Genomic DNA, 18,552 nt, shown 5'->3' with positions numbered 1-18,552 from the left:
CTAGGATTCACCAAATAAAAAACTATAACATTAGTTTTGAGTGGGTATAATGGTAAAGTATACACACTTTTAGTCTATTCCTCTTTCTGATTACCAAAGTTTTATTATCATTGTTTCCTCTTAGATGATATTCTAGATGGTGATAAAGATACTTTATCTGAAATATGATTAAAATAGAAAATATGTACTTGATTAGATGTAAAATAATTGAATAGAAGTCTCATAAACATTACCTGTATCTTGCTCTGCAAACCGTGCAATAAAATAAATGGTCAGCTGACAAGTTCCTGCTGAATATCCACTTTGAGAGGCAGTAGATTCAGCATAAAAGCTTTGGAGTCGGAATGCATGGGGTTTTGAATCAGATGAATCTGGGAGACTATGACCCTTACAAACTTTGTGATCTTTTCCCACTTGTCATAGATTTATCATCTATGTAATGAAGGCAATAATCACAACTACCTCACAGCAAGGACAATAAACAGTGTTAAACAATACTGGCTCTATATCTCAGTCTAGCTCAACTTCTTTCAAAGCTGGATTTAGGTGATTTAGGTGACTAGATTTTGGTCTTTGAGCTGGTGAACTAATTAGATTTAGATTTGGATGATGAGACTTTGGACTTTTAGCTGATGCTATAATGGGATAAGATTCTTGGGAATCACTGGCAGGGAGGATGTATTTTGCATGTGGGAAGGATGTGATTCAGTGAGGGCCAGAGGTGAGACTGAGGTAGGCAGAATTTGAAGATAAGCCCAAGACTCCTATTTCCTGGTATACATGCCTGTATAATCCCATCTCCTTGTGTGTTGAAAGATTTTTCTAATACAATACTTTCAAAGTCTTAGAAAGAAATGGAGTTTCCTCCAAGAAAGAAAAGAATCATTTTAAAAGAATTTGTAGAAAGCATGAAACAATTTTATAAGTACATTGGCCTAAGGTTAATTACCCATTTACTAGAGCATATTTGCCCGTTTACTGGAAGGACTGCTAGAAGAGGAATAATACAACTGGTATACGGAATATAGGATAGATTGTAATAATAAGGGTTTACCATGTGGTCTAAGCTGTATATGTATTGGTTTCCTTATTTCTAATGCAATAGTATGAGAAATAATTACTATACTATGCCATATTTTATGGTTGAGAAAATAGAGGCTTCAAGAGATTATGTAATCTGCCCAGAGGGCAAGTTATAATAGAACATAGGGCAGTCTAAAATAATATTCTATATAATCATGTAATGCTATTTAAAAGCAGAAATATATCAACCTGTACCTATATCCATATCTATACTTATCTGTATCTATATATCTTCTCAGTTTTCCCCTGTAGAAGAGGAACGTAAGCTCCAAGTATCATATATACTACATAGATCAAGGAAGTAGTATCCAACTAGTATCCTATTATATTTCAATTATAGAGTAATGGGAGGGTCATTTTAAAAATTCAACTTTATTTCAGTAAAAATAGATGTCAAATCTCCTGTAAGAAATTATGGAAGTCCATCTGGAAAAAGGCTAGCAACTGACTTGGTTTATATGTTGAAAAGAATAATGAACATGTTTCTAATGAGATACCTTGGGGAAAAGTTGTTGAAGATTGTGGATAATTCAGAGAAATAGTAGGCCACATGTATAAGGAGATACAAAGTTTGAAAAAAACAATCCCATATTACAGTGTCCCTATGGGCACACTACGCTAAGTACTATTGATTTAAAGATAAGTAAAAGATGGTCTCTACCTTCAAGAGTCTCTTCATGGGTCACCTGCTTTTCTACATTTTCAATAAATTAGCTGTATATGATTCTTAATATATCCTTGAGATGTGATAAATCATGAGGGAAATGATTTGTTCAGGGAACTCTGATAGTTAAATCACAGCACAGTAATCAGATTGAGGAATCTTGGATCACTCTATCCATTCTTTTTCTATTTTCACCAGAAACTCCTGAGATAATTCCAAATTCAGTTTCACATAATATTTTTTCAAACTATACCAATTTACCTCTTCTTTGAATAGTTCTCTTTTATGAATACTCTAAGCAGGTGGTGTTAACCTGAAGGTAATGAGGGGTCCATCTTTTATAAAAATGTGCTGCCTTTAAGAATTTTTTTTGACAGGAAAAAAAATGACAGATTTTCCCTCATAAACCGTATGTTCTTATATTTCTGATATCTGGAATCAACAGCTTGCCAGAAACATTTCCAATCAAAAGCCAGACTAACCCATAAAGGTGTCCAAAGAAGTCTGTTCTGATTACTGAAGATGTTGAACTAGTCTGGACTTCAAACAGTAGATATTTCTACACTTTAGTAGTATATGACAGCTCTATTCATTCCACAATGTCAAATTCTTTGGTTTTGGCCATTGGGTATTTATGCACTTCTGGCTAGGGAAGCAGAGAAGCCTAATTTGATTCTAGAGCCAAAAGTTTTTAGGCCCTGTTCCTTTGGAACTTGGACTGGAGGATTTTGGCACTGCATAAAGACTAGGACAGATCAAGTAGTCACACATAACTAACTGATTCAACAGAGCATATTCAGAGAGAAAGATCATGCCTACACATTGGACAACCATTCTCCAAGGCAGACTGACAACACCCTGAATTCAATCACCCTTAAATAAACACACAAGGAAAGCACGGCTTTAACATACCTTCCGGCACTGCCCTCCAATGCTGCCTGATTGGTTTTAGTGCCATAGGCCAGGCTGCAGATGCAGCCATTACTGTTGTTCTTACTTACGTCTGTCTGCTGCCTGCTAACAAGCATTCATATGCTTTGGATCATTAAAGTCACAACCTCCTATGCCAATCTATTTCTCTCCATGGGTTTGCTGTAGATTGAAAAAGAGATGCTATTTCTGTTTCTTTTTCTTTCCATTAGGACCTCCAGTCAGGGTTATTTCTGAGGTCTGAATATCATAGCTTGCACCCTTGCCCCCATTGAACATATAAATTGTGTTCCCATTTAGCTTGTTCTTTTTGCCTGATTTATTTCGTTTGCTGTTGTATGTGCCTTTTCAATGCAAGGCAAGTGATTTGTGCTGGAACTGCAACAGACAGAAAGTGCTATAACTTAAGCTGCTTCCTGATGCCACTGCAATCTATGAGAGGTCTGCTGTACTTATACCCATGGTAAATATCTTCTGACAGACTCCAGGTGGTCAGGATTTTCACAATCCAACCCATTTCAGTGTTAGAACTTGTCATTTGGGGCTCTGTGAATTCTTCCCTTTTATCTTACGGTTGGTGGCAGGTTGAGTACATTTGGACATCTACATATACAAGGCCACATATGTCCACAGGTATAATCAAAGGTGGAGAAACACAAGTTTCTCTTTCAGGGAATGCACAGAGGACAGATATTGTACACAGAGAAAAAGAAAAAAAATTGTCACTTGTAGTATTATGCAGGCTGCCCATCTAAACCCATCATTGCCTGGCACCTACACACTAAGGGCAAGAATCCAGCCAACTTGTGAGTGGGCACCATGCCATCTGAGCAGATGGGCATGGAAGTCGGCAGCCAGTAGACCATGTATGTGCATCAACGGTGGGTGTTGAGGGCATGATTCCCAGAGGAGAATGTCCTAACAGCTGTCTGGCCTGAGCCAACATACTTACGACCAAGGAAAAGTGCCATCCTTCAATCCTGCTGAGTTGGATTAACCTTCAGAACCAAATCTGCTTTTGCGGCAGCAGAAGGTGAGTTTGGGATCTCTGAAAAGCTCAAGGAATAAGTTAAGAAAGGAAATTGGAAAGATACAATTATTAAATATTGACTAAAGATGCTGAGGGCATTCAATGTGCTTATTTTAAGTATTTGACTGAAAATCTGTTAATTTTTAAAAGAGTATCATAGTTATTAAAAGCTTTGCCTCCCACAATGCTTTTGGAAGTGACCTTTCAACACCAGCACACCATTTTCACTGAGTTAGTGCTTTTCTGCCTTTGCATTAAGAAATAACAATATATGAGGAAAGGTGTCACTAGACCACAGACAGCTGACAGTGGGTAGACATCTTTGTCGAACTTTACATATCATGGATTAAACTTGATATATTGTGGATCACAGCTTTCAAAAAAGGGAAGAATTTCTTCAGTGATGGAAGATACGCTTGAAGAAGTAAGAAGTAAATTCAGTATTTCAATGTAAGCCCTTCTGGGCAATGAAAGAAAAAATATTTTTTTTGAGACTGAAAATAAAGCCTCTTTCTAATTTGCTGAGAATTTCCAGACAGTTAAATATCATGAAATTAGATATTGGTTGTTTCTGCCCAACATAGCCAAATGGTGATTTGACAATGTTTTGTTTCATTTGGTTAAAAATAAGCAGGCCATTTGATCATTTTAATAATTCAGATCTTCAATAATTGCTTATTTGTTTTCTATTTTGCTTTCTTATGAGGTATTCATGAGATAGTTTTCTTGGTATTGTTCTCTGTTGCCAATCTTTTTATTTAAAATTTAACATATGACTTGCAGCATGGAGAAAATGTCAGTTTGGCTCAAGTGTTCTAGATTATTCATCTATAGTTTCTTGATCTACTCCCTAAACTATTTCCTTTTGTTTATACCAACAGACTAAGTATCTATATTATGGGGAGTAAAAGAGATAAGTCATTTTATCTACTAATATTAGGAACTATAGATGCAGTATAAAAAAATTATATAATGCCTTAGATCTAATACCATTAATAGCAGTATGAGTAGAATAAAATGTTTATGTGTCTATTTTGGCCCTCAGTTTCTCACTGTATTGACTTAGAAATTTATGGCTAAACATAGGTGATTCTACAGAGAAAAAGAAAACCAGGTGAACTAAAAATTAAGACAATATATGAATGCACTTTGTATGAAAGAAATGTAGAAATTATATTACCCAGGTATCTCTCTGTGTTGGCGGCTCTGACTGTTCATAAGAGCCTATTTCAAGACTAAAATTGTGGTACGTCCAGGTTCCATATGAATGGCAACTCTCAGCCCAACAAAATTCTTAGAGAGAAACATTCTACTGAATGTATCCAAAAAAGATAAGATAGAAGTAAAGGAAATAGTATTCAGCAATAAACAAAGAAATGTGTGTTTACTATATACAATTAGTTTTTATTTAAAGAGGAAGGTCCTGAGACAGCCTGATTTTCTTCTTGCAGGAACTCGTGTTTGGGACTAAATAAATCAGGGAAAGAATGTGAAGGTGTTAGAATCCTTCCCCCAAGTGTTTCCCTTTGGCTATCTGGGAGATAGGAAAATGTGGCTTAAGCTGAATTTAACTCGACTTACCCCAGGACTGAGAAGCTGGCGAGCACTACATGTGGCACAGATGCTGACCAAGAAATATCAAACAAATTTTAAAAATAGTGATAAACTTTAATATGTCCTGAAGAATCATTCTTTTTAATATGTTTGCGGAGGATAAAAGAGATGAAAAGAGAATATCAGATTTCTGATTGATAGCATAGTTAGAGGTTTAGGGAAGAGCCAAAAAAAAAACAGAAAAGATTTGCTTACAGGTGCCCACCATAAGTTAATAAGGACCCAAACAGAAGAATTTGATCTTCCTTTGGTTTATGACATTACCTCCCATTAGGACAATGAAGAGCTAACGTTTAGGTAGTGTTAGAATAATTGTGGGACATGGATAAATTTCACGTGTCCACAAATAGTTAAAATTAGAAGATTAAAGGCAGGATGAGGTAAAGTCCTCCCATCTTAACTATCCCCTCCTTTTCTCAAAAGCTGTTGTCTAGCACATATACATGGCTTTTAAAAAAAATAGCCATCATTTAGGTTGATGTTTATTATTTTTAAACAACTAAATCATTGTGACTACAAGAAATATTGGCCATGTCTCCACACTCCAAAAAAAAAAAAAAAATAGCTTTACCAACTTTCCTTAATTTCTGATTGTAATAAATTTAAGAAATAGAATTTGGCAAAACAAATGAAAATTGGAATGTAAGAATTGGGATACACCAAAAAAACCTTTTGAGAAACTGTGAAACTAAAAACTAAACTTACCCACAGATTTATTTCTGTTTTTCATCCAAGTATCCAGGGAGGTTGCTAATGGGAGGTATGCCTCAGAGAATGTACATGTCTGTGAAAATGTTGGAACAAACTAGTGCTTTTCTTCAAGATTTTATTTCAATTCTAAGCCACAAGATATAAACTTTCATCAAAAATGGTAATCTATTTAAAATCCAAGCTATGTGGAATGTTTCATGTTTATGTATAACTTTCATAGTAGACCCTCCTACACAAGGAAAATAATATGCCCAAATTCTGTTATTTTTACAGTCTGTAATATATCATGTCCTAATCCCACCCATCAGTTTCATATTCTTTAAATAGATAAGAAATGAAAAAGGAAGCAAGAAGAAATAAAGGCACTTTGAAAAAGTGACTTTTTAATTCCTCCTTTTGGAGGAAAAGATATCTGAAAACTTGAATTGTGATGCATATCCTAATAACAACAGAGAAGAATTTAAAAGAAAATACGCATTATATATTCTGAATACTATATTCTTTCACTTTGCACAATTAGAAAGCTAAGTACCTGGGGAGGGGCAGAGCAGAAGTGGAAAAAGAGAGAGTGGTGGGTGGTGACAAAGAAGGAAAAACACAGATTTTCAGCAATATTGGGTAAAAAGAATCCAAATCAGAAGACATTTATATTTCAAGTTTTTTCAATGGTAGCTACAAATCATTCCTATTTAGAAGACATGATAATTCAAGAGGAAGATAGCATCATTGAAAAAAAAAGATTGCATTCACACACACAAAAAACATGAGGCCTGACTTTTTTTTCTTCCCCAAAGGAAGGATTACCAGCAATTCAAGTGTTTATTAGGAAAGCTCAGTTGCTTAAGATACAGAATACTATGATTCTGAAAAGTCACTTAATACATAACCATGTCGAAAGAAACTCTTAAGTGACATTTCTAATAAATACGTCAAGAAATTTTGAATTGTCAAGGCCTCTTTTTGCTAAAATATTGGAAGTAAATTCAGAGGTAGAAACTCATGAAATTTTCAAATGGGAATTATAATATGACATTGAAACCAACATTTTATAATCTGTAAGAACTAGCAAAATAAATGAGGCTGTGAACACTTAAATATATGGTAGATATACACGTGTCAACTTGTTTAGAGGGAGGATCTATATACTATTTAAAAACATATGGAACCAAAAAAGAAAAGACATACAGAAAAATAATAGTTAAAGCTTCCTCACAAGAAATGCTTCTGTAATTAAGAGAGAAAATAATTTATTAAAATAAAGTTGTATTAAGTTACTACTAATATTATTATCACTATTCAGGCTTTCAAAATTCAAAAATTAATTAACAATCTGGCAAAAGGGGAAAGGACCTAAGATCAAACAATGAAGACCCTCCAGCATTCTGAAACTTATCTAGAAGCAGTTTGCAGAACAAAATGTAGGTTTTTGATGTGAGTGACATTTAAAAGTTCTGACATTCTTGAGACAGAATAGGACTGTCCAATGTCAAGTACTCTCTTTGCAATACTAGTAGCAGAGATATTTTATAATATAAATAAACAAGTATATTTTGAATACCTGTTAAAAATTACTGATATATGAGCATACTAAATGTGAAATGTTTTCTGGCTAAAAATGAATGTTTCATAAGAACATCTAATGTCTTAAGCTGGAATATTTCCCAAGAGTGTATCCCATAATAATTTGTAAAATTATCAGATCTTAATAATAAGCTATGGGTAAATGCTTATGTAAGTATTACAAAATTTTCTGTTATTTATACTATGATGTAGGAAAGCCTTGCCTCCCTTCAAACCTACCTCATGAGATTTTTGTTCGTATTTCAATTAAGTATATCATGTAAAGACAGCTTGAAATAGCCGAACTTTTCCTGACATCCATGCAAAGCAATTAACATTTTGGATCCAGAATTTCCTAAATCATAGTTTTCAGTCAGCATAATCTGATTTGGAATGATCACATATTTCTTGGCCTAATGCTTTACTAAGAAGAGCAGTAAAGCAGAAGACAGGTGATAAAAGCTCTCTTTTTGTCAACATCCTCATAATTCAGTTGGACATGATAGACTGGATAGCTTATTGATTTAGGAATGATCAGCAGTATTATTACCCCTAAAGGAATATTAAGATGATATATAACAGATTTGAAATCTGATTTCTAAGCTTCCCATATCAATGTGTACAAATTTATAAGTTTAACTTTCTTTAAATTTCTACCTTAGAAACATCCTTTTATGCACACAGAGGGTCTCAGTTTTTTAGTTCCCCAGGAATTTAGTGATTGCCCATATGTATAAGTGTGTGTATGTGTGTGTGTGTGTGTATATAATAGTACTACACACTTATGATGCTGAAGAAGCAATAAACTGTAATAGTTGAGCTTAGATCTGGGTTAAATATCACCTATGCCTTTTATTAGATATGGATTTTCAAAAGTTACTTAAATTGTCTGTGTCTATATCTACACTTATAAAAAGGGGTTAATATTATTGACCTCTTAGAGTTTTGGTGAGAAATTAAATATGCCAATAAAATGCAAAAAAAAATAGTACAGTGCCTGGCAAACAGTAAGTACTCAATAAATATTAGCAGATCATATTATCTTTGTATAATTTCTCAAAACAAGAAATATCCTTCCAGCCTGTAACTCATCTATTCTTATAAGTTGACTATAAGACATGTATATAAAATTTTCAGTGGGTATTATAAACCTTAGCATAATGAATAGTAATTAAGAGTAGTAAGTTCTAAATGGATAGCAATATAAAATTAATTCCTATTTTTAAGAGATTTAAATACCATATATACACATACATACATATACATATATACACATATATATTTTTTTTTTCTCCCACTGCTGAGAAAAAGCTGAAACATCAGTGGATAACAGGTGTAAAGTTTGGTCTCTAGGATCACTCCCATTAACAAACTATTCTGCTCTCTGTGTCCTTATGCATAAGACGTTTCGTTTTGATACTGAGAATCAACTGTGGTTATCTTATTTGGGGGCAATAATAGCAGCTGTAAAATTCTCTAAAATATCTGATGGCTCCAAGACATAGAAGTTTACTTTTCACTTATATGACAGCTAGAAGGAAGTCTTCTATAAAAACTGTCTCTGCAATCTTTCTCAAAAATTATTCCAAAATAACAATTTACTAAAGCAAACAAAGTGAGTGTTCCTTGCCTATATTTGTCTTCCTCCCCATGGCAATTCAGGGCCCAAACTCCTTTTATCTTGCATCTTCATGGGTCCTCATTCAGTGTTTACTCCCAGCCAGTATAAAAGGAAAGAGGACACGGAGGGAAACCCTCCCTGGTTAACAGCCGTAGCTGTTAGCAATCCTTCCATCCGCCTCCCCAAAGGAGACATCTAATCGTCCCATCCAGTTACTGTATCAAGCTCAAATTGCAGAATCTCTGGTGATAAACAGCTCTTTCCATAAAGTCCAAGTCTCTCTGGGGGGTTAAAATGATTTAGAACTTGAAATACAAACTTACCCTCACACTTTCCCCACTATATCCACTAGGCAACAGTGGAGCAAGAACATGGTAACTGGAAACAAACAAACAAACAAAACCCATTCTCATTTGTAAAAAGAAAGAATGGTAAATAGCCAGCAGTCACTGGACCAAAACGATGATTCGATCCGGCTGGGCAGACCCTGTGAGACAACTGCCCTGGAAGTAGAGCCTGTCCCTGGCTCTGTTTTCTGGGAGAATTCCCCATGTCCGCTGTTCTCCAGGGTTGCTGGCTCTGCTTTCTGGAGGCTATTCCTTCTCCATTGTGCTCCATGGGCCACATCTGGATTGGACACTGGGGAGAATGGTCTTGGACTCACACTTCCTTCATAACCCAGTTTTGGAGGAATAAATATGGGGTTCCAGGATTGTATGAAGTCATGCATTTTTTAGGCCAGGCTTCTGGTTTCTTTGGTAACATTATTCCCTCAAAATCTTCATAGACATTGATTTAATCCCTTCAGTCAGTTATTATACATGTGCCAGCAACCAGAGCCAAAGACAGCAAAGTCCTTTTCTAGATTATTTTCTAGATTTTTCTAATGTAGTATTCAGGCGTGCTTTATTTTTTTTTAATTTTCACACTCATCTCCTCTCCCTTCTCTTTCTCCCCCCACCCTTCGCCCTTCTTCCCTCCTTCCCTTTTTCTCACTCTCCATGTAAAATATGAAATAGTATTAATGAGAGCTTCTGATTATGTTAAAAAACAGTACAAGATTTAATTATAAAGTTCCCTCTCCTTCTCTTTTTGTTTTATTATAGAATATGTCTATATGTCGCTTAGGAGAAAAAGTTTCTTTTTATTTGCTCCCAAAGCACAAAAAATCACAAAGTATTTCAATATGAATTTTTTTGTTCCAGTTACTTTTACTGGATTACCAATCACCCTGAAACACAGAGGTGTAAAACAATGATTTTATTATGTTTAGAGTCTGGTCAAAATTCAGACAAAATGCAGTAGGAGTAGCTTGTCTCTGCTCCACTATGTTCTAGGCCTCAGCTGGGAAGCTTGAAGACTGGGGGCTCTCGACGACTGGGAGACCCTCAGGCTTGCTTTATGCTCACGTAATTAGGGGCTGGTGCTGGCCCTCTGCCAGAAAACAATGTGAGACCTCTTCATGTAGACACTCTGCGTGGGGTGATCTGGGCTTCCTCAAATATGAAGACTATTTTCCAAGAATGAGTGTTCCAAGAGAACAAGGGGGAAATGGATGCTATTTTTGTATTCTAATCTTTGAAGTGATAGAGTGGAACTTCTGTTGTACTTTTTGGTTGAAGCAACCATGAAGGTCTACCTAGGTTCAAAATGAAAGAACATAGATGCCACCACTTGAGGGGAAGGTTGTCAAGGTTACATGATAATTAGAGCATATGAGTTTGAGAGATTGTTGCCGCCATACGTCTTTTAGTACACATTTTATTGAAGTTAGTCAATGTCCAAAACATTTACTTCTCATTTTATATCTACTTTATTCACCTTGAATGAATGTGAATATGGTTATTTTCATGTGCACTCTTACTAAAGCATGCTCTATTAAGAAAAATAATAAAATAGTATTAAATGTTAATATATTTACAGATATCCCGACACAGAAGGAATCATTCACAGCATGTCCTAAAAGATGTCATTCCTCCACTGGAACAATTGGTGAGTGATTATTTCATTGTTCCTGATCTACTGGTACAAAATAAATTATCCCAAAACTTAGCAACTTAAAACAGCACACATTATTATCTCATGTTTCTGTGGGGCAGAAATCCAAGCATGGCTTAGTAGGGTCCTCCAGCTCAAAGTCTTTCAAAAGGTTACACTTAAGTGGTCAGCCAGAACTGGGGTCACATCTGAAGGTTTGACTGAGGAGTGTCTGCTTTCAAGCTTGCTTAGGAGGTTGTTGGCAGGGCTTCAGTTCCTCCAGGTTTGTTGGCCATTCCTTGCCATGTGGGCTTCTCCAACATGGCAGTTTGCTTCTTTAGAGCATGCATGCTGAGAAGGCAAGAGAGGGAGAATCTGCTAGCAAAATGGAAGTTGCACTCGCTTGTAACATAATTAGCAAATTAACATCCCATAAACTTTGCCACATTCTTTTGGTCAGAAGCAAGTCACTAAATTCAGTCCACACTCAAGGGAAGAGGAATTACAGCAGAATGTGAATAACAGGAAACAGAGATTACCGGGGGCTTACTGCAAATATTGACAGCTTTTTGTTGTTTAAGGGAAAAAAATTAATCCTTTTCTGCAAGAGCAGGACTTTTTTTTTTAATTTTTGTGTACTGTTATATCCTGATGACTAGAAGAATGCCTGAAACATTGTAAACAGCATGAATGAATGAAGTAATAGAGATATCTCAAAAAACATATAAGCCCAAACTTTCTGACATGTTCTGATACTTCTTTCTTTTAATGACCTTGTTTTTGACAAATACAATATCCATACTCATTTAGCTTGTCCTTCTTGCTATATTTTACATTGGCCAATATGCCTGTAGTCCATTGGCTTACAGGATGCTGCACCATGATGACTTTATTCCTATCTATCTCCACCCCTGTTATCTTTGCATTGTCTCATCCTCAACACCAAAAATTTTTCTTTTCTTTGTTCCGTTTTCTTATTTTCTTTTGTTTTGCATGTTCTAGATCCCTCATCTTCACTCTAGATATTATTGCTCCATTACTCCACTTTACTGTAGGGTAAGAATTCCTCAAAAGAACTATCTACCTTTGCTTTCTCTAATTCCACCCCCCTTTTATCTCCTGAGCCATCTCTATTTAGGCTTTTATCCCAACCACTCCCCTCTTACCCAAGCACTAATTTCTTCCATATTATTAAATCCATCAGTAAATTCTTAATTCTCTCCTATATCTACTGATCTATCTGAGCATTTATCTCAACTGATAACTCTCTTTTTGAAACATTTTTCACATATGGCTACCAGTAAGCTACTTTCTCATGGATCTCCAGTTAACTAAATGGCCACGTCTTTTCCATTCCCTTTGCTGGTCCCTCTTCATTGTGGAGCTCAGATATTAATTTTTTGTCTTTCTCTCTCTCTAGTCATTCCCTGGGATATCTCGTTCTGTATTATGGCTTTAGATACTATGTTATGCTAACCACTTCTAGATTTCTGTCTCCAGCATGGACCACTGCCTTGAACTCCAGCACTGTATATTGTGATGTTTACACTCACATGTCTAACATATATCTCAAACTTAGCACATCCTAAACAGATCTTGATTTCCCCCCAAACCTGTTGTGCCAATTTCCCCCATTTCACAAGATGCTAATTCTACTCCTCCAAGTGCTTCAGTCAAAACTCTTTTTTTTTTGTTAACTCATGATGAGAATGCAGAAACTCTTAAAGTCATCTTTCACTCCTTGTTTCTCTCAAAATAGAAACTTGAACATCAAAGAACCCCATTTGCTGTATCTTCAGAATACACCGAGTCAGTTCATGTCTCACCAGCCTTCCTCCATATCATCCGTCACCTGATTTATTGAAACAGCCTCCCTAAAAGACTTCCTGTTTTCACCTTTCTCCCTGCTGTTTATTTCCAACACAACAGCCAGAGTGATCTTGTTAAAATGTAAATTAGATTACATTCCTTATCTCAGTCAGTTCAGCACTGTAACAGCATACCACAGACAGGGTGGCTTATAAACAACAGAAATTTATTTCTCTCAGTTGTGGAGGCTTGAAGTCCAAGATCAGAGTTCCAGCATGGTCAGGTTCCAGGGAAGGCCCTCTTCTGGGTTGCAGACTGCAGACTGCTGACGTCTTACATTTTCACGGGGCAGAAAGAACAAGAGAGCTCTCTGTGGTCACCCTTAAAAAGGTACTGATCCCATTCATGAGAGCTCCTGGGCCTAATTACCTCTCAAAGACCCCACCTTTGAATACCATCACCTTGGGGGTTAGGATTTCAACTATATGAATTTTAGGGGTACACAAACATTTAGTCCATAACATCACTTCTTGACTAGAATTCCCCCTGGCTTCTGGTCTACCCCAGGTAAAAGCTGAAAAATGTCCAGCAGTTTATCAAGCCCTAGAGGTCCCAGCTACCTTTCTGATCTCACCTTCCCCTTTCTTCTCCTGGCTCATTTTGCTCCAACCAAGCTGATATCCTTACTTCCTCCACAGGTCTGTTCCACTTGCCTCTTTCTCTGCCTGTTACAAATTAATTTATTTGGTCCAAAAATTTGTGCATCTCATTTGTTCATTTGCTTCACATCTTTTCTCTAATGTCACCTTTTTTTCCTCATCTCTCTTACAAAACAAATGAACAAACAAGAAACTCCACCATTTCCATCCACACTCCTCTCTTACCTAATTTCCTCTATAGACCTTACAACCACGAGGCACACTATACATTTTCTTTTTATTTGTTTATCATCCCCCTAGAATGTTAGTTCTGTAAGGGCAAGGATGTTGTCTCCTGTGTTAATTACTCTATTCTCATGATTATAAGGATTGCTGGAACATGGTAAAGAGCCATTAACTATGTGTTGGATGAATGTATAATAGAAAGTTAATGGCTTTTGTTTTTACTTCCATGCTTATTGTACACAGGTCTATACCTGCTTACTTTCCTTTTATCTTAGCCTATGTCTTTAAGCACTAATTAGTCATTTGTTCTAGGGTGTCTCAGTGTCATCACAGACATGAAATTGCCTAACTTCAACCCTTCATCAATGTCTTCCCAAACTGCTTCCCCTGTCCATTGAGCCCATCTTGATTAGTAGCACACATTTATCTGGGCTTAGAGCACATTTGCTTTGGATCTTTGATTTTCCCCATGACCCTACTCGTAAGTCACCAAATCCTGAAGCAATTTCTCCTCCGTGGTTGTGCTGCCCGCGTGCTTCTTTGCACACGCATACCCTCACCCAGGCCTGCAGATGCTCCTGATCTCATCTCCCATGGCCCTTTGTTCCTCCACCAAGCCTGGGCAGCAATTCCAGACCAACCTTCTTTAAACAGTGCCTTCATCATTTCATTTTCCCTGTCAAAACTTTCAACAGCTTCCAATTTTCTACATCATCAAGTCTACAGACCTCTCTCCTAGCCCCTGATTTATGTTATTTATTATCTACTCCCAAATACATACCCTCAAACCAGGAATAGTAACATGATTAGGGCATGACTCTTACCCTGAAGGAGCTTGGATTTGCTGTAGCAATTATAGTCCCTTCGTCCCAGCACATGTTCGTGTGTTGTTTTGTGTTGTTCACTCTTATTTCATGGGTAATAGACTTGTTCCATGGCTCGACTGTAAATGCCTTGAAGTTAGAGGCTATGACTTGCATTTTCTTTATTATATTGTACTTCCACTTATATTGCTTTTGGCACTAGTGCTTGCTCAGGAAAGACATGTTTGTCACTTGATGTAATAGTAAGATATTAAAGATTTATTAAAATCATGTTGTTGATTGCAGATATTAATAAATATGTGCCTGCTCTTCCTAGTGCAAGCTGATTTTACAATATAGCTAGATACAAAAATATCTTGTTTTGAAAATTAAGTATGTGAATCTCAACTTAGCATTTTCTCTGGGAAGTATTTCTCCGATTCCTCAAATTCGAATTAGGTTGCCTTTCTTTGATCCGTCTCCCAATAGAAGCTTGGTCTTGCCTGCATCCTGGCACCATCACACTAAAATTGTCTGTTTCCTTTTCTATCTCTCTTATTCAGCTTTAAGCTATTTGAAGGGAGGGCTATACCCTATTCATTGTTTTACTGTTAGGACTTTGTATAAAGCCGGGCACACTGAAGCTGTCCAACAAATAAGAAAATCAATACTTTATTTGTTCTGTAATCCAATTTTGCATAAATCTGGATTACATAGCAAATAAAGTACGTAGACATAATTATAAAGAGTTGCACTTCATAAAAATAGCACATGCAAAGTTTGCTCTGAAGTATTTGATGAAACATGGGAAAAGTTAGACTGAAAATGGGGCTAGGTGAATGTCTGCATTTGTGTATCTATGTGTGTCTACATAAATGTATATGAACTATATTTGAACAATGCCTTAAGGTGTCCCAATTTTTTGCATAAAGTATAATTTTGAATTTTTAAAATTCACATTATGGCTATTATTTAAATATAAGTAATAACTATTATGTAATTTTTAATTGTGTACCTGCTATGCCAATTAGCATAGGCTAATATCAGAGGAATCATTACAATATTAAAAAATAGTTTTCTTAATTTACCTTCCTAACATTAAGGTTTCTTGTTGATTTACTGGGATATAGTAGTCCGTCTAGACTCTGTAGCCTCAATTCTAAATAAATGAAACTCATTTTGAATATCCCAAATTATAGATAGTTTATTAATAGCTAATAGATCCATATGCTCAATATTCTAGCCCAGATAATCTTGGAAAGGTGACAGTGGGAAGTACTGCTAAATAGCAGCAAAAACAATAATTTTGTAAGCTCTTTAAGTTGAAATTTCTCTAAACATGTCTGTCTGCATACGTGCATACTCCTCTGTCCTCTCTCTCTTTCTCTGTTTCTCTCTTTCTCTGTTTCTCTTTCTCTCTCTCACACACACACATACAGACACACACACACACACACACACACACACACACACAGAGACACTGGTTCTATAAACTTTTGGAACTACCAATCAGTTTACTTCCCAGTCCTGACTTGGGTTTCCCTGGATCCTCTCTGTCAGTACTTATCTTGCTGAGCATTGTGAACACAGGTAATATTCAACTTTTATCCATCAATCTCTACTTATATTGAATTTCTTATTTAATGCTATTTTAAAGACAAAGATGCTATCTTTGCCCCAAACTTTTATTTATAAAGTGTCCATTATGATGAGCAATGCAAAATCATCATCCATTCCCCTAAACAACAAATCTGATTAATAGTAGACAACCCATTATTTGTCACACCAAAAGGAATTATTTTCCAGCATGTACAAAGTTTTCTTTACATCTGACTAATCTAATCTAATATATTTTTTTTACCTAGACTCATATACTTTTCCCACAACTCTGGCATGTTCCTTAATTTCATGTCTTCAACTCATCTTACTCCACCATGCCTCAGTGTTGTTTCTAGAATTATCCACAGTAGTTTGCCTTGGCAGTACCTACCAGGATGAGCTATCACATATGGAATAATACACACTGAAGCACTTTAGAAAATTAATAAAATCCTTTAAGCTGGTGTTATTATTCATAACTTTTGCCATATGGATCCTCAAGCTTATTTATTCTAAAACATTGTGCTATGTAAATCTCATTTCTTTCTTTTATTGATTGTATTCAAAGACTTCTGAACATTCTCCAAGAATCATGACAGACCTTGGCTTTAGGCAAAACTTGTCCAAGTATCCTATTTGTTCCACCCCTTTGGAGGAAAACGATTCACTTTATAAAATGGAGTCCACCGTGTGGATGGGCTAGGAGACACTAACTCCCTTTGGGAGCCATGCTTCGTCTCTTAATGTTCCCTTTAATAAAGTAGATTGTGATCAACGTAGTTCAACAGAAGATCTATGCATTTCTTTTGAATATTGGTCAAAATACATTCCTAATTTGAGTCTAAAATCTCGTGGTGGAAACTACCCCGTTCACTCACAGGTGATATTATTCATGCCTCATGTGTGCAAATCCACAGGCTTTCTGCAGAAGATACTGAAATCATTTCCTGAGAATCAGTGTGGTTGCTTAATAAACGCTACAATGTGGCAACAATTTTAAACACGAAACATCAAAGACGCTAATATACATTTGTTTCCTGATCTTGTTTATTCCATATTATCACTGTTCATGAGACCTAATTATTTTCAGGGCACTTTCCCTGTTTCCCCTGAAGAAATAGTCAAGAAAAATAATGCTGTTTATAACATGTTAAATCTTTATCGTCTTTATTTTTATCAACAGAGTATAAAACATGTCTATGGATAACCCTGCAGGAGTCAAAAGCCTGTGGCAGGTTTTAGAGAATCATCTGCTACCTCCTGAGCTAGGAGGATTTTGAGGACAGAGCTCAGGAAGTTGCCATGGCTTGGGGGCAAAGCAGGCTTTTGCAGATAAACCTTAAGTCACAGATTCCACCTTATGGAGCCAGATATCATTTTGTGGATTAATTAATACTTGCGAGGGCTTTGAGCATGAAAGACATTGTGAGAACATAGTGTTTTCTTATTTTGAAACAAAGGACAGCCACTTTGGGGGATTAATTCTATTGATCAAGCTGGGCTTTTCTTAAATTGCAAAAGAAAAAATTTAAACATTTTTTACTCTTTCAAAATTCTATTTTGGTAAGACAAAATTAGGTTTTCTAAAATGTTCTTCCAGATGTTCAAGCTATTAATAATAAGTTGTACAATAACATTGTTGTATAATTTAGTCATGCTAATAGAAACGATCTCTGAGTTTTCATTGTTTCGTGTGCCCTTCCTTTTCTCAAGCAGGAGCGTGTTTGTTAGTTCAAGTACGTGTTGAGGCCATCCCTGTGCAAGGCACCACACTAGGCTTGCAATGATATGCTAACTAGTCATGTCTTTTTCTCAAGGAGCTTTTGGTTTATGGATGAATGAAAGCATTAAACAAGAAAGGCATAATTCTATAAATACAAATTATAAAATGTGCTATGATGCAAGAAAAGCAAGCTTCTATGAGAGGGGCGTTCTCCCCATGTGGGATAAAGTAGTCATAACAGCACTCTTTGGAAGGGGCAGTTACATTGAGATTTGCAGGATGGATAGAGTTTGCCAAGCAAAGAATTGGAAGAATGAAAAATGTTGCAAGCAGAAGGAACAGCAAGCGCAAGGGTCAAAGTTGTTACATTTGAAAAACTTCAAGAACACTCTTTTGTGGGGAGACAGAGTCAGTACTTAAATCTTGAAGGGCCTTGAGGTGTTGGTAAGAAGTTCAGAAGCTGCTGAAACACAGAAACAAGTTATAATACTTCTCCCATCCAGGCCCACATTTGAAATTCATTTAACTCTAGAGTAGAGAAAGA

At 36.1% G+C, this 18,552-nt stretch overlaps 1 protein-coding gene across 2 annotated transcripts in view; it reads left to right on the top strand.

Moving 5' to 3' along the window:
* Positions 1-18,552, top strand: part of ARHGAP15 (Rho GTPase activating protein 15) — a 590,409-nt gene that overhangs the window by 60,690 nt on the left and 511,167 nt on the right. For both annotated transcript variants that reach the window (XM_045559125.1, XM_045559126.1), the window contains exon 3: positions 11,137-11,205. In XM_045559125.1, the coding sequence (XP_045415081.1) occupies positions 11,137-11,205 (69 nt within the window). The remainder of the gene's footprint in view (positions 1-11,136; positions 11,206-18,552) is intronic.

Source organism: Lemur catta, chromosome 8, assembly GCF_020740605.2.
Source record: "Lemur catta isolate mLemCat1 chromosome 8, mLemCat1.pri, whole genome shotgun sequence".
In the NCBI taxonomy this organism is placed as follows: Eukaryota; Metazoa; Chordata; class Mammalia; order Primates; family Lemuridae; genus Lemur; species Lemur catta.
The sequence above is the reverse complement of the archived record's forward strand: the minus strand, read 5'-3'. Positions and strand labels throughout refer to the sequence as shown.